Below are 17,166 nucleotides of genomic sequence, written 5' to 3' on the forward strand. Positions count from 1 at the left end.
CAAATGCATCCCAGCACTTGGGAGGCCTCGGGAGAACTGTGCATATGAGACAGAACTGGGCTGCATATGAAGAACTCTCTCAATTAAAAAAATAATAAAGAGTATAAATTGAGAAACTGGTCATATCTACACATTATCAGCACACTCAAGATAGCAGACATAATCATCACTTCCAAAGTTCTTTGTTCATCCTGTAACCCCTCCTCTTGGTCCCAGGGCAAATACTGATCTACCCTCTGTCAGTATGGATAAGATGTAGTATTATAGTGTGTGCCTGGGCACAGTGTGTTGTATACTCACCCAATAAGGAATATGTGAATGGCTGCCAGTGTAGGATTATTACAAGAAAAGTGGGTGTGAACTTTTGTGCCCATGTCTTTAGACATCACTCACTTCTTTGGGTAAATATCAAAGTAGAATGGTAGGGTCATATTAGGTACACATCCACGCTAGCAAAATATTGCTAAAATATTTTCCAAGATGGTAGAACATTTCACATTCTTATCAGCAGTATGTGATGGTCTGAATAAGAATGGCCCCCATAGATTCATATATTTGAATGCTTGGTCCCCAGTTGGTAGAACTGTTTGCGAAGGATTAGGAGGTGTGGCCTTGTTGGATGAAATATGTCACTGGGGGTGGGCTTTGAGGTTTCAAAAGCCCATGCCATCCCCAGTTACCTCTCTGCCTCATGCTTGTGAATCAAGTTATAAGCTCTCGGCTAATGCTCCATTGCCTGCCTGTTGCTGTCATGTTCCCCAACATGACGGCTATGGGCTCCTGCTGTGGGTATCGTTCTGTATAAATAAAACACTGATTGGCCAGTGGCCAGGCAGGAAGTATAGGCGGGACAAGGAGAGAGGAGAATTCTGGGAAGTGGAAGGCTGAGTCAGGGAGACACTGCCAGCTGCCATCATGACAAGCACTGTGTGAAGATGCCGGTAAGCCACGAGCAACGTGGCAAGGTATAGATTTATGGAAATGGATTAATTTAAGCTATAAGAACAGTTAGCAAGAAGCCTTCCATGACCATACAGTTTGTAAGCAATATAAGTCTCTGTGTTTACTTGGTTGGGTCTGAGCAGCTATGGGACTGGCGGGTGACAAAGATTTGTCCTGACTGTGGGCAAGGCAGGAAAACTCTAGTTACAGACTCCAACTGACCCTCTGAAACTGTAAGCCCCCAATAAACTCTTCTAAGTAAGTTGCCTTGGTTGTGGTGTTTTACCACAGCAATAGAGGAACAACTAAGACACAGTATAGGAGAGTTCCAGTTTTGACTGTGTCAGTCACTCTTTAAGTCTAGGGCTGGAGAGGTGGCTCAGTAGTTAAGAGTGCTTGTTGTTCTTGAAGAGAACTGGGCTCAGTCTCCAGTACCCATGTTGGGTGGCTTACAACTGACTGTAACTCCAGCTTTAGGGGATCAAACACTCTTTTCTGGTCTCTGAGGGTATACACACACACAAATAAAAATAAAAACAAGGTCTTCTAGTGAGTATGTAATGATACTCCACTGCGGTTTGAGTTTGCATTTCCTGCTGACTCTGAGGAGCATCCTCTCACGAGCCTCTTCATCACCCATTTGCTTTCTTTGTTGTATTTTCAGTGCTGGGGTGAACCCAGGTCTTACACACACTACACAAACATTCACCCGAGTCTTCCTTGCTTCCATGTCTACTCAAATCTCATGTATTTTTGTTGGGTTGTTTTGTCTTTTTTGTATATTCTGAAATCCTTTGTAGGATATTATTTTTAATATTTTATCCTAGTCTAGTTTGCCATATATATATTTCAAAGATCAGATGTCTTAATTTTGATAGTTTATTGATTTTTTTCTTTTAATGCCTTAAGAAATTCTTGCCAAATCTGTGGACACCAAGATTCTCCTGTATTTTCACCTGGATAGTTGATGTATTTCTTCTTATGTTTTTCTTGAAATCCACTTTGAATTGTTTGTCTACATGGTATGGGGTAATGGTGAGATACTATATACATATATATGTCTGTATATATCCAATTTTTGATGTAACTTTTAAAAAACATATTATTTCTTCATTGGATTGCTTTCATGTCCTTCTCAAACATCATTTCATCGTATGCATCAAAAATTATTCATGCGCTGTATATTCTGTTCCAAATGCCTAAATGTATATCTTTACATGTATATCTTTACATCAAGACTACATTCTCTTAAAATAAAGGTTTTGTTGCATGGTAAAATTAATAAAAAAACAAGACTAGTCTTGATTGAATTATATTTATTGATTATACTCTGCTTTTTAAATAGTCCTAAAACCAGCTAGCTTCAAACCTACAATTCTGTTTTTCTTTTTCAGAGTTTTAATCAAATGCACTTTATTCACAGATTATATATTTGTGAATCTTCTTACTTGATAAAAATTTACTTATATCTCCAAATTAATACTTTGTCTTTTTCTACTATCATAGACACATTGTGAAGTATGGAAAATACCAAGTTCCCCAAAACATTTGCTCTCAGCTGAAGAAGGAATGAAGGAAGAAAGAAATAAGCAAATAAAGAAAAGAAGGAAGGGAGGGAGGGAGGGAGGAAGGGAAGGAGGAAGGAAGGAAGGAAGGAAGGAAGGAAGGAAGGAAGGAAGGAAGGAAGGAAGGAAAGTGGGCAAAAGAAGGTTATGCGTTTAACAATGAATGCTATGATCAGGAGCTCACAGGATTGCACCCTACTTTTCCCCCAGGAACAGAGATTTAGTGTTTGCTAAATTCAGTGTCATGAGTACTTCATAGAACTATGACTGTCAGGAAAAATGAGAATGGACTTTTTGACTCTTAGGTTTACACATTTTTGTGTATACTTTGAAACCAAGTATATTTCTAAAAAGGTAAGTTGACAAGGGTCCTGATGGGAATCACTTTGAATTTGTACATTAACTTGGAAAGAATTAACATCTTAGCCATACTGAATATCCTAACTCACGATAAATCTATTCTTCCACTTACATAGGTCTTTAGTTCGTCTCAGAAACCTCTTACACTTTTCAGTGTGGAAATGATGCTCATTTGAAACATCTGCCCTTAACTTATATTTTGTTCTAGTTTAGGTGGTATTTTAAGACATGGATTTTTGTTGCCAGTGTACAGAAATACAATAAAGTAATTCAGTAGACTTTTTAATCTTGTGATCTTACAAACATATTACTTTTAGTAGCTTCGAGGGGAAGACTCAGTAAGCTTTTCTACATAGGCAATCACAGAATTTAGTAAAGATAGCTTTATTATTCCTTCCTAATCTGTTTGACTTCTATTCATCTTTTTTTATTACACTAGTTAGGCCCTCAATGCCCTGCTGTGAGAATCACTGTATTCCTTAGGTAACATCTTATGTAGGAACTTAGCTTCTCACCCTGGAACACAATGGCAATTGTGGATTTTTCTTGGAGTTACTGTTTATTGGGTCAAACCATTTCCCCTTTTGCTGAGTGTTTTGTTAGGAATGGATTTTGATATTCCTACATTCCTCTCTGCATCTACTAAGATCATTTCCTTTTCTTCACTAGTGTATTAATACAATGATTATACTGACTACATATGAATGTTAAGCCAACTTTGCATTGATGGGCTAAACCGTATTTGCTCTTGACATTTTTCTCTTTTACAGATAGTGTGGTTGGGTCTACTTGCTAAAATTTTGTTAAGAATTTTTGTGTCTTAGGCTGGGGATATGGCTCAGTGGATAAACTGTTTGCTGCAGAAGTGTGAGACCTCAGTTCAGATGCCCAGCATCCACGTACAAACCAGGCATGGGGTGAGCCTGTAATTCCAGTGCCAGAGGCTCCCTGGCCAGCAGGTCTAGCCAATCAAGGAGCTTCAGGCCCAGAGAGAGGTCCTGTGTGAAAAGTCTAGGTGGAGAGCTCCGGCCTCCGCATGCACAGGTGAGTGCACTCCACACATATGAAGATGCACATACACCACACCTGAGAGAGAGAGAGAGAGAGAGAGAGAGAGAGAGTGAGAGTGAGAGAGAGAGAGAGAGAGAGAGAGAGAGAGAGAGAGAGAGAGAGAGAGCGCTTTTGCATCTAAAGGGGATGGTTATAGGCTTCCTTCTACTGTTTTTTTCTGGGCTATGTTCTTTCTTTATACTTTAACAGAAAGATACTGAGTCACTTCTGTAGCCTGGAAAAAATAGTGTCAGGAACATTTCTCAAGAATAAGAGCAACATAATGCATTTGGTGTGGGTCCTGAGACAGAAACAAAAGCAAATCCATATACAAAGTTTCTATTTTTCTGCCAAATGAAGTTTTATAAACATTGCCTTTTCATTAGCTTCCACATAAAATAAATGATCCAAAAAGGAAGGAAAGTTTTTCTTTAAAATTTTAAGTCGCATTAGGCAACTCTTTTCACCAAGATGGCGCCAAAAGCGAAGGGGGAAGCTCCTGCCCCTCCCAAAGCCAAAGCCAAAGCTTTGAAAGCCGAGAAGGCAGTGCTGAAAGGTGTCCACAGTCACAAAAAAGATCCACACATCACCCACCTTCTGAGAGCCCAACGCTGCAGCTCCGGAGCAGCCCAAATACCCTCGAAAGAATGAGCCCAGGAGAAACACGCTTGACCACCATGCCATCATCAAAATCCCACCGACCACTGAGTCAGCCATGAAGAAGACAACAACACACTTGTGTTCATTGTGGATGTCAAGGCTAACAAAACCAGACCAAACACGCTGTGAAGAAACTCTGACATTGATGTGGCCAAAGTCAACACCCTCATAAGGCCTGATGGAGAGAGGGTATATGTTCACTTGGCTCCAGATTATGATGTTCTAGATGTTGCCAACAAAATTGGGATCATCTAAGGTGAGTCCAGTTGGCTAATTCTAAGTATACATTTTTTTCACCATAAAAAAAATTAAGTCAGGGTGGGGGGTGCTGGAGAGATGTCTCAGGAGTTAAGAACAGTGGCCACTCTTCTAGAGATCTAGGTTAGATTCCCAGCATCCCCACTCACAGCAGCTCACAATCATCTGTAACTCCAGTTCCAGGAAATCCAATGTCCTATTCTGGCTTCCACGGGTTCAGCACACACGTAATGCACAGATATACTTGTGACCATAACACCTATACACATAAAATAATTAAATAATTTAAAATAAAAAAAATTAAGTTGGGTGTGGTGGCACATGCCTGTAATCCCAGTACTCAGGAGGCAGAGAGAGGGAGACCACCACATGTTTGAGGCCAGCCTAGACTACAGAACTGAGTTCCAGGGCAGCAGGGAGACTACATAGAGAGACCTTGTCTCTGAAAACACAAATGGGGGAGGGTCTTATTAGTGGAAAAGTAATTCAAAGGGAGATGGTGAAGGGATGCGGGTGTGTGAAGAACTCACTTGAGGTTTTCTTCCCTCTTCAATGTTCACAGCTGTGGCACTGTGCTAACACATCTGGAAGAGTCACACATGACAATGTTGGTAGGAAAGGCTCTTTGAGAGGCAGAGAGACTCGGTAATGTGGACTTCCAGTGCACCCGTGAGTGGGACTCAAGGCGAGGCTCGTGCATTGGATCTGGTTTGAATGGAAGGGCACTTTGCAGTACCTGGTATTCAACCGATGAAGAACGGCATTAGTGGGTGTGGGCGGAGCGGGTGGAAAGTCTTCCGTACCTGAGCAGGTGTTCATCTGTCTGGAATATGGCTTCAGACGGCAGAACAAGATCAAAGGTGGAAATGCGTGACAGAGAATAAAGTTTCAGCTTGCCCACAGATACGGGGTGTCTAGATTAGGACCCAGCTGCTTCGCGGTAAGTGATCTGTTTCTCCAGAGCCAGTTCCCATCTGAACACCAACGGGGATTTGTTGTGGAATAGAATGTTTGTTAAACTATGTAAAGGTGTGTTGCTCTTGCTTATGCTGCATTTGTTTAACTATGTAAAGGTGTGTTGCTCTTGCTTATGCTGCATTTGTTTAACTATGTAAAGGTGTGTTGCTGTTTTCCCTTGCCTGCCTGAGGCACCTGATTGGCTAATAAGAAGCTGGACAGCCAGTAGCTAGGTAGAGGAGGGATAGGTGGAACTTCCGTGCAGGGAGAGTAAGTTGGAGGAGGAATTTAGGCTCAAGGGGAGAAAGAAAAAGAGACACCAGGGAGCAGCCATGGGCCAGCCTGGGCCAGCCTGGGCCAGCCAGACATGGAGGGAACAGGAAAGCAGGATGAACAGCACTTGAATGAGGTAAACAAGCCTGGGGCAGCAAATAAATGAACAGAAATGGGTAAATTTAAGTTAAAGAAAAAAGCTAGCTAGAAACAACACTAAGCTAAGGCTGAACATTCATAATTAATAATGTCTCCGTGTCGGGATTTGGGGGCTGGCAGTCTAAGAAAGCCTGCTGCAGGGATAGAATTCTGGGGTCGCACAGGGAGGGAGCTACAAGTTTGAGACCAACGTCTGTGACCACTCTGAGAACCTATGGATCAACTGTGCCTGTCTCCTCTCTCCACAAAAGCACAGCATGGCTAGGAAGTTGACAGGAAAGTAGACTTTACAAGCCTCCCTGTGACGGGGCCTCAGGGACCCACCCGCAGTTTATGTTCTGACAGTTGTGCAGCCAGGAGTGTGGAAGCAGCAGTCAGTGGGACGCTAGCCGGTGAGTCAGTTCTGAGCCCCTCACAATCAGCGGGTCACGAGCCCTGTCAGGCCCGGGCTTGGGGATCTCTGTCTGCAGTCCCCGGGGCCTCTCAAGGACCATGTAACACACAGTGGCTAAGAGCTGAACACAACACCATTTGGATCTGGGTTTGGCTGCATTTCCTGAACTGTCTAATTTCATCCCTTGTTATCCCCATCTGTATAATGACGGCGATGAAACCGACTTCAGAACTCTCTGTGACAGTTACACAAGGCAACAGACAAAGCTCAGGGAGCCCCTGACACATGTCAAACACCCGAAGAGTGGCCGGGGTTAGGTCTGACCTCACGTCCTGAGCACAGAGCTGGGTAAGGGCCGCCCCGGTGTCGACTGCAATTACAGTGTTTATTTGACTCTCTCAAGCTCAGAACAGAAGCAGCATTGGCTCTCTCATCATCGTTTGGTTTCTAGTATTTTGCACTCGACCTAGTATGTTTCTATGTCCAAACACTTGTGACAAGACAAAAAAGACAATCGGACCCACGGGCGAGCACATGAAAGAGCAAGCAGCAGGCACTTCTGGGAGGACATGAGGTCCTTCCGGAAAGAGGCACAAGCCACGTTCCTTTTTAACTGGGAGATTATCCAGCTGCATTCAGAACAGGATAATAAAAATGGAACATAACTGTGTTTCATTTCACCCCAGGCCCGGGCAAGTTGTACGGGCATCGGCAGGGAGGCAGGTTGTAAACAGGGGTCACTGGGACTCAGCTTTGCGTTGGCACAGCTTCTGTTATCCTAGAGACCAAGCCCAGGGGCTAACGCTGATCGGTCAAAGAGTTAAGTCCTAACTTGTGACCGTTGGTCCCAGTCGTAAGTGAGGAAATTGAGCATCAAGGAGTTTTAATAAGCAGGTATGGTTGAGGAAGTCACAGCCAGAAGATTATAATGTCCGGATCCAAACTGAAACCTAAGGACTATAGTGGCCCTGTTGGTCTCACAAGCCCCATTTCAGAAATGCAGTTGAGCCAGCTGGATTTGCTCTGGCTCGGCCAAGGGTGTGCATTTACCTCTAGTGCTCTGATGGTGAGAGGCAGAGGACAAGGCTGAGCCACACGTCAGCTCCCCCACTTTTCTCAGGCCTGCACTGCCCAAGTTATAGGACCTTGAGGGGCAAGAGCAACAGAGCAGAGCTCTCTGAAACTCTAGACCTGACAGACATAGTGATGCAAACCTGTAATCGCCGTACTCAGGGGGATGGAGCAATCCCAGCACCCAGGCAGTAGGGTGGAGTTCTAGCTTCACTCACATAGTGAAACCATGTTTCAGAAAAGAAAAGAGGCTGGAGGGATCATTTAGAAGTTAAGAACGTGTACAGATCTTGCAGAACACCTGAGTTCAATTCCCAGGACCCATATCAGGTGGCTCACAACCACCTGTAACTACAGCTCATAGCAGGGAAATAATACCTTTGGCTTCTATGACAGGATATACCTATAATTACAAATAACAGTAAGCTTTGGGAATGGGAGGAGGAAGTGGAAGCTGAAAAGATGGTTCAGCATTAAGAGTACTTGTTGCTCTTGCAGAGGACTCAAGTTTGGCTCCCAGAATCCATGTGGCAGCTCACAACCATTTGTAACTTCAGTTCCAGAGGATCTGATGCCCTCTTCTGGCCTCCACAGGTACTGCATGCATGCATATGGTGCACAGACATTCATGTAGGTAAAACACCCATACACATAAAATAAAATAAAACAAATCATTTTGTAAAAAAGAACAAAGAGAACAGTGTCAGCACACACCTTTAATCCCAGCACCCAGGAGGCAGAGGCAGGTAGATTTTTGAGTTCGAGGCCAGCCTGGTCTACAGAGCAAGTTCCAGGGCAGCCAGGGCTGTTACACAAAGAAACCCTGTCTTGAAAAACCAAAGGGGGAGAGAAAAAAAAAAAAAAGAACAAAGAGAAAATCTGGACTCACAGAGTCCAAGCCTCTGAGGACTCTGGGAGTTGCTTTCTGTGTCACTCCTGGACTTCCTGTCCCTCCTTTACCTGGGAAGTCCCTACTCCATCTCCTAATTGTTTGTTTAAAGCCCAGGGAGTTCCTGCTTCAAGCTCTTTGATGCTGCATCCCTGGGCAGAGCTCTGCTTCAGCTCCTTCCTTTTCCCCAAGGCTAGGCACGTCCCTCAGGCTGGAGGTGAGGACAGCAGGACCTACCCCGGGCCAGGCAGGACTGACAGGCTGCCGGTGAGACCAGGAAGGACAGCGCTTCAGCTTCCTTCCTTCCTTCCTTCCTTCCTTCCTTCCTTCCTTCCTTCCTTCCTTCCTTCCTTCCTTCCTTCCTTCCTTCCTTCTCTCTCTGTCTCTGCCTCTGTCTCTATTTATTTGTGTCTGAGCTAAGGTTTCTATTGCTGTGAAGAGACACCATGACCACGGCAACTCTTATAAAGAAAACATTTAATTGGGGTGGCTTGCTTACAGTTCAGAGGTTCAGTCCATTATCATCATGACAGGGAGCATGACGGCCTGCAGGCAGATGTGGTGCTGGAGCTGAGAGTGCTACATCTTGCAGGCAACAGGAAGTTGACTGTCACACTGAGGGAGGCTTGAACAAAAGAGACCTCAAAGCCTACCCCACAGTGACACACTTCCCCCAACAAGGCCACGCCTCCTAACAGTGCCACTCCCTTTGGGTGCCATTTTCTTTCAAACACCGCAATTGGTGTCAGAGTTTGTCTGGCATGGTTAAGCCAGCACATGGAAAATGGGCATTGGCAGCTTCCCAGATCCCAGCCAAACATGGGTCATGAGACACAGGATATTTTGTGCCCCTCAAAAAGGGGAGGGTAGAAAGGGAGTGGGCAAGATGGCTGAACACACCCAAAGAGGACAGGGTGACCAAGAGATGTTCAAGTTGTTCACTAAACAGTGTGGGATGATTCTAGATGACTTCCCAGGCTCCCCTGGCTCATTTAATTTTATTAATCCATGAGCATTTGCTGGGACTGAGTTTTGCTGTGGAGCCTGCAAAGGAAGTGTCAGGCTCCAGTGAAAAAGGAAGATGACTCCAGCTGAGTCCTGGGGTCACAGAGAAGCCCACAAGCACAAAGCTCTCATCTTTGGAGGCCCAGAACAGACAGCCAAGCAGATAGGACCTAACAGCGGGGACAGGGAGGTCCTTCCATCAGCCACTCAGTGCTGAAACTGCAAAGTGAGAGGAAAAGTGGAAACTGTGGTTTGGCTCTATAAATGCAGTGCTAATTACGGCCACTTGTGCCAACCGCTTCCCATTAGTCCTTGACTGCAGCCATGCGGAATAATAACAGTTTTGCATTAATGAACCACACGTCGGACCGAGCGGAGCTGTTTACGTCCTTGCAGTCAGTCTGCTAGGCCTTGTGTGCCTCGTCCAGTTTTTGTGGTTAATGCAGTGGCTACACTTACAACATAAGGAGAACAATAATAATAATGAAGGGCACACACTCATTATATGATTAATTCTGTCCTTAGCAGAAGGGCTGGGGTACCTTCTGCTGGCTTAAACACCAGTATATTGTCTAGTTTTGGGAGCCGGGCCAAAGAAGAACAATATAAATTCTTTGTATCTGTTTGTCCTTTTTAAATTAGGAGAAAAATGAAATGCCTAACACTGAAGCAGCCAGGCCCTGCACACCTCTGAGATGGACTGTGCATGATCACCCCCCGGCCCTGCACACCTCTGAGATGGACTGTGCATGATCACCCCCAGGCCCTGCACACCTCTGAGATGGACTGTGCATGATCACCCCCAGGCCCTGCACACCTCTGAGATGGACTGTGCATGATCACCCCCCGGCCCTGCACACCTCTGAGATGGACTGTGCATGATCACCCCCAGGCCCTGCACACCTCTAAGATGGACTGTGCATGATCACCCCCCCCCCGGCCCTGCACACCTCTGAGATGGACTGTGCATGATCACCCCCCGGCCCTGCACACCTCTAAGATGGACTGTGCATGATCACTCCCAGGACCTGCACACCTCTAAGATGGACTGTGCATGATCACCCTCAGGCTCTGCACACCTCTAAGATGGACTGTGCATGATCACCCTCAGGCCCTGCACACCTCTAAGATGGACTGTGCATGATCACCCCCCGGCCCTGCACACCTCTGAGATGGACTGTGCATGATCACCCCCCGGCCCTGCACACCTCTGAGATGGACTGTGCATGATCACCCCCCCGGCCCTGCACACCTCTGAGATGGACTGTGCATGATCACTCCCGGGTCCTGCACACCTCTGAGATGGACTGTGCATGATCACTCAACTTCCACCCTAAGGCCACACTTTGGGAAGATGATAAAACAGAAGCAGCTCCTTGGGGCCCAGCTAGCAAAGCCAGGCTGGAAAGACCCCTCCACCAAGAAGCACCACAGAGGTGAGGGACTGTTTCTGAGACAGTACATCCCACCCTTCCACACACTATGCACCAGGCTTAGGTGCTGTGGTGACGGGGGTGGGGGTGGGGGTGGGGTGGGAGGTGGGGGCGTGGGCTGGGGTGGGGTGGGGGGACTGTTTCCAGCCTTGAGGAGGCGGCAAGTGGGTTGGGAGAGAACTAGGGTGGATAAGTCGCGCCTAGCTGCAGAGCAAGCAGCACTGACACCAAGTGGCCTTACTTCTGCATGTCTTCTGGTCCGCGTTGAGGACGTACCCCTGCCTGCACCTGCAGGTGTATGAGCCGGGTGTGTTGATGCAGAAGTGGGCACAGTTGTGTTCCGAGACACTGCACATGTGGACCGCTGCAAAGGAAGACAAAGAGAGTCAACGCCTTCCCTCAGCTTCATCCTATCCAGCAAATGTGCACTGGGAGCCTGTGAAGGAGAGGGCTGAGCCCAAAGAGAAGCAAACTGTAGTCCCTGTCCGCAGGGAGGGTCCCTCTCTCTCGAGTTGACAAGACAGATCCTGATAAATGTGTCATCAGTGAGTAACTAAAGGGCCATGCGAGGGAAAGGGAGCGGCGTTAGACTGAACCATATAAAATTGCTGGTATCTGGTTTGGGACTTACAAATCCGGAAATTTCAGGTTCAACTTAACGACCCCATATGACAGGCAGAAACATCAGAAAAGTTTCTGATTCCAGAATGTGACATGGAATCTTGAGTAGGCAGAAGGGGAGCTGGGGGGAGCTCCTGATTAAATACGGAGGTGTTAAAGAACACACAATCTCCTAAGGTCATAAATCCTAAGAATCACGTACTTTTAAATCCACATTAAGTATAAAAAAATTGGCATAACAATGCATTTAAATGTTTCGTAATGCCATGATTTTTGCATCTCAATATTTCTGCATTTAGTTTCTGAAAGTACTTAAGCTCAGACACATAGATTCTTACTTACATAAGCCTGTCTGGAGCTCATACAATTCTTGTTGTTTTTTAACATCTCAGTTTATGACTTTAATCAATCGAGTACAGCTTGAACATATTTAAAGTGAACAGGCATTGGTCTTAAAAGAACACATTATGTAAGTGTTCTCATAAACAAAGATGTCAAAATGAGAAAATAGCTTTCTGAAGCTTATACAATAAAGGGGAAATTCAAAGCCTTCCTGTGTCTATCCGGTAGGTGGGGAGTAGGTAGTAGGTCCATCTGAGCTACCAATGACTACTTTTGATATACACCTCTTTACATCTAAGTAAGAAATGTCGTGGCCAAGCATGCTGTCTAGTTTTATGTTAACGACACAAGCTAGAGTCACTTGGGAAGAGAACCTCAGCTGAGAAAATGCCCCCACCAAATTGGTCTGTGGAGTATTTTCTTATGGCTGAGTGATCTGAGGGCCCATCTCTGTGAGTCATGTTATAAGAAAGCAAGCTGTGGGGGCTGAAGAGATGACACAGCCATTAAGAGCACTGGCTGCTCTTCCAGAGGTCCTTTGTTCGATTCCCAGCAAGCACGTGGTGGCTCACAACCATCTACAGTGGGAGCTGATGTCCTTTTCTGGCAAAAAGTTGTACATGCAGATAGAGCACTTATATTCATAAAATAAATAAATAAATCTTTAAAATACTAAAACTCCATGGCCTTTTATATTCCAAGAATTGCAGAAAGAAAGGAAGAGATAGGAAGGAAGGAAGGGAGGGAGGGAGGGAGGAAGGGAGGGAGGGAGGGAGGGAGGGAGGGAGGGAGGAAGGAAGGAAGGAAGGAAGGAAGGAAGGAAGGAAGGAAGGAAGGAAGGAAACAAAGCAAGCAAGCTGTGTCAGGTGTGGTGGCACCCACCTTTAATCCCAGCACTCGGGAGGCAGAGCCAGGCGGATCTCTGTAAATTTGAGGCCAGCCTGGGCTACAGAGCGCGATCCAGGACAGCCAGGGCTACACAGTGAGACCTTGTCTTGAAACAACAACAAAAAAGAAAGAAAGGGAGAGAGGAAGGGAGGGAGGGAGGAAGGAGCCAGCTATGAGAAGCAAGCCGGCCAGCAGCATTCCTCCACCTGAGAGCTTCAGTTCCTGCCTCCAGGTCCTGCCTTGACTCCCCTCAGTGATGATCTTGACCTGAGAGTTGTAACCCGCGTTTGGTTATGGGGTTTATTACAGCAATAGAAACTCTCAGAAAGCAATATACGAGATAGGGAATGAAACTTCTATTTTATGCCAGCACAATTTAGAGCATATTGTTCTGAGCTCATAACTGTGTTTTAGCTCCTGTTAGGATACGAATCACATAAGAAAGCTGTAGTGGAATTCAACTGTTTTTACTACAAGCAGAAATAGGAGACCTTTTTGTGACCCTGAGAAAAATTTAATCTCTTTATATTACAAACATTACACCAACCTTATGAAGGCCGTGTGAGGGTTAACTGAACTAACTTGATAAAGCGGCCAGCACGGTGCCTTAATATCTATTAACCATTTCATGGCAAAGGAAAAGTGTGCATGATCACTTATCATTTTATGGGTATTTTGTTGTTGTTTATTCTGTGTGTGAGAGTGTTTTGCCTGCATGCATGTCTGAACACCACATGTGTGCCTGATGCCTGAGGAGGCCAGAAGAGGGCATCTAATCCTCTAGACCTTGAGTTACAGATGGCTGGGCACTGCCAAGGAGTGCTAGGAATTGAACCCAGGTCCTCTGGAAGGGCAGCCAGCACTCCTAACTTCTGAGCCACCTGTCTATCACAGTGTCATGGTGTTTTATTTTCCATGTTTGGGAACATAATTAGACCTATATGTATGTCTGTCTATTGACTTGGCTTTTCATTCAACATTAATCACAAATTCCATCTGTACTGGCTCAAGCACTGTATTTTACAGAATCCAAAATGTGCTCCAATTTCAAAGACATTAAAATGGAGGCCATGTGTAGTTGATCCTCATTATCCACAGATTCCATATTTGTGAATTCGCCTGTCACTGAAGTGTGCTTGCACCTCCCGATCAAAGCGTCGCTTTCACAGGCGTCCATTGGGTGGCTGAGAGGTAATGGTGGTATGTCCCCTGATTTGGACAACCCCGTAACAAACTGTTTTCACAGTCTGGCAGCACTGCACTTTTTATGTTTTCGTGGGTTTTGTAGGTGATTTTCCTGTCTGAAATGACCAACTAAGTACAAAAAGCTATGACATGCCCTCTTAGGAAAACGAATATATTAAGATAAATGTTAATTTAGAATGTGTTATTTTTAACAAAATCTCAGTCATTCAATTTTACCAATAAAGCCTTGGGAGCCAGACCCTGGGGTGAATGTCTGCTAGCTCAGAGAAAGCACCCAGCTGACTTCTTCCTCCACCATCGTCCCGGACACCTCCTCTCTCCTACTATTTCAAAACAAGTCTCTTCAAACTCAATGCCCCTCCCTTCTCCTTCCTGCGCGTCTCTCTGTCTGCCCTCCTGACTCCCTCTTACTCTCTATGGTTTTTTCTTAATAATCCTGAATTCACTTCCTGTCAACTGGCTGCTTGCTCCGTCTCTTGACCTATGGTTGACTCTATTTAATCCTATTTACAATATTCAAACAGAAAGCTCTTGGATTAAAGGTGTGTGCTAGGACTGAGCCACACCACAGCTAGAAGCAGGTTTTTCCAGTAAATAACGCAATCATGGGGTTCACTGCGTGATCAAATATCCTTCAATAAGCATGCATTAGGGTCATTGCTGGCCGTGAACTCAAGGGTAGTGAGTCAACCATAATATTAAATTTGTTGGCTCCAGACAGATTATATTGACCAGCTGACAAATATGTCAGGTAACCAAAGGCACACTGCAACCAATCATGCCTATATTTTGCATAAGAGAATTAATTCCATATTTATTAATTCAGTGTTTACTGAATTACAATGTCACAGAGCAAAATCACCTTCAACAATGAAAACGAACTCCATCTTAGATTTGATCTCACATGGAGCTCCAACTTAACCTTTTTGATTGCAATCAAATCAGCTGGCTCTTACTGAACTCTGCTTGCTTTATCTATTGGCCCAATGGCCATTTCTCATTTTACTTGGACACTTACCTGTTGGTCAGCATGGGGCGGTTTCTAACCCTTCTCTTTTACAGTGTTGTGCTGGGCATGCTCAAACATGTCCTCTAGAAGGCATTTGTAATTCTCCAGGATCAGCTCCACTAGACCCAATTCAAGTTGAATTTCCATCACTTTCAACCAAAAGAATCCCAAACATTTTTACTGAACAGAATAAAAATTGTCCATCTGTGGAATCCTATGGCTGAGTGCTGAGTGCTGAGTGTACATCTGGGCCTTGTGCCTTCTCATCTCTAAGACTGTGCTGTGCTGTTAAAGGGGGAGTGGTACCTGCCTTATCCACTGTCACAGAACTATGTGAGCCAATTGGTGCCATTCCTCAGAAAGTACCAGGTTTAAACTTCATCAAGGTTTTTTATCCAGAGGAAAGAATAAATCATTAGTCCAAATCAGTATCAGGATTATATTTTTATTTATTTAGTTAGTTTTATTTATTTATTTAGGTTTTTCAAGACAAAGTTTCTTTGTGTAGCTCTGGCTATCCTGGAACTCACTCTGTAGCCCAGGCTGGCCTTGAACTCAAAGATCCATCTGCCTCTGCCTCCCAAGTGCTGGGATTAAAGGTGTGAGTCACCACAACCTGGCTTGGATTTTTATGGCTTTTGTTGTTATTGTTGTTTTGTTTTTTCGAGACAGGATTTCTCTGTGTAGCCCTGGCTGTCCTGGATCTCACTCTGTAGCCCAGGCTGGCCTTAAACTCACAGAGATCTGCCTGCCTCTGCCTCAATTGCTGGGGTTAAAGGCATGTGGCACCACTGTCTGGCTCTGAATTTTTAAATTTATGTGTTTATTTATTGATTTTGTGGTGTCCAGAATTGGATTATAGTCAGGCTGACCTTGATCCTCCTGATCCTCCTGCCTCTAGCTATTGAGTGCTGGGACTGAATGTTGTATCATCAGGCTTGGTTTTATGCAATACTGCAGATATAACCTAGGGCCAAGAAAGCATTCTATCAACCAAGCCACATCCCTAGACCACGGGAATATATATATATACATACATGTGTATATATATAAAATAAAATATGAACCCAGCCAGGCATAGTGGGTCATGCCTTCAATCCCAGCATTCAGAAAGCAGAGGCTGACAGATGTGTGATTTACAAGCCAGACCTATATAGTGAGGTCCTTTCTGAAAGAAAGAAGACAGGGCTGGAGAGATGGCTCAGCAGTTAAGAACACTGGCTGTTCCTCCAGAGGACCTGGGTTCAATTCCCAGCACCCACAAGGCAGCTCACAACTATCTGTAACTCCAGTTCCAGAGGATCTGATACCCTCACACAGACATACATGCAGGCAAAACACCCATCAACACTCATAAAATAAAAATAAATACATTTAAAAAAAAGAAAGAAGAAAGAGAAACGAGGGTTGGGGATTTAGCTCAGTGGTAGAGCAAGCGCAAGGCCCTGGGTTCAATTCTCAGCTCAAAAAAAAAAAAGACAAAAGAAAAAAGAAAAAGAAAAAAAGAAAGAGAAATGAAAAGGGGGAAATAAAGAAAAAGGAAAGAAAAGAAATATAAGCAGCTTAATTTTTGAGGTAGGGTTGTTTATTTTGACTTATTAAAAGAGTTTTGCTATGTAGCTCAGACTGGCCTAGAAGTCATCATCCTCCTGCCTCAGCCTCCCCAGTGCTGGAATTATAGATGTGCACCACCACACCTAGCTTGCTTGAGGAAGGTTTTTTTTTTGTTTGTTTGTTTTTTGTTTTTGTTTTTGTTTTTTAAATGTGTGAATGATGAGGTGAGCATTCTGCTCAGTACAGCTGACTAGGGGTCTCCAAAGAACACTTATTGAGTATGTAAGTCAGTGTCTAGGCAGGCCTGCCTTCCCCTTCACAACAGGGCCTCAGAGGGGTGAAATCAATGTAGACTTTGTCCAGACCTGTTGATGAAGGGTGTGCCTTCACAACACTATTAGGTTCTTAAGTTGTGCCAAAGTGGGATGGGGCGGTTAAGGTAGGAACAGCCTTGCCCTGGGTTCCAAAATGCCAGCGAGGCTGATAAACAGATACCAAGAGAGTACTTAAAAGCCTTGCCCAAGCTGCAC

At 44.8% G+C, this 17,166-nt stretch overlaps 1 protein-coding gene across 3 annotated transcripts in view; it reads right to left on the reverse strand.

Annotated features, from left to right (window-relative positions):
* Positions 1–17,166, reverse strand: part of Matn2 (matrilin 2) — a 152,093-nt gene that overhangs the window by 58,928 nt on the left and 75,999 nt on the right. For all 3 annotated transcript variants that reach the window (XM_076555933.1, XM_076555932.1, XM_076555931.1), the window contains exon 4: positions 11,258–11,380. In XM_076555933.1, coding sequence (XP_076412048.1) covers positions 11,258–11,380 — 123 coding nt within the window. The remainder of the gene's footprint in view (positions 1–11,257; positions 11,381–17,166) is intronic.

The sequence above is a fragment of the Peromyscus maniculatus genome, chromosome 20 (assembly GCF_049852395.1).
Source record: "Peromyscus maniculatus bairdii isolate BWxNUB_F1_BW_parent chromosome 20, HU_Pman_BW_mat_3.1, whole genome shotgun sequence".
Classification (NCBI taxonomy): Eukaryota; Metazoa; Chordata; class Mammalia; order Rodentia; family Cricetidae; genus Peromyscus; species Peromyscus maniculatus.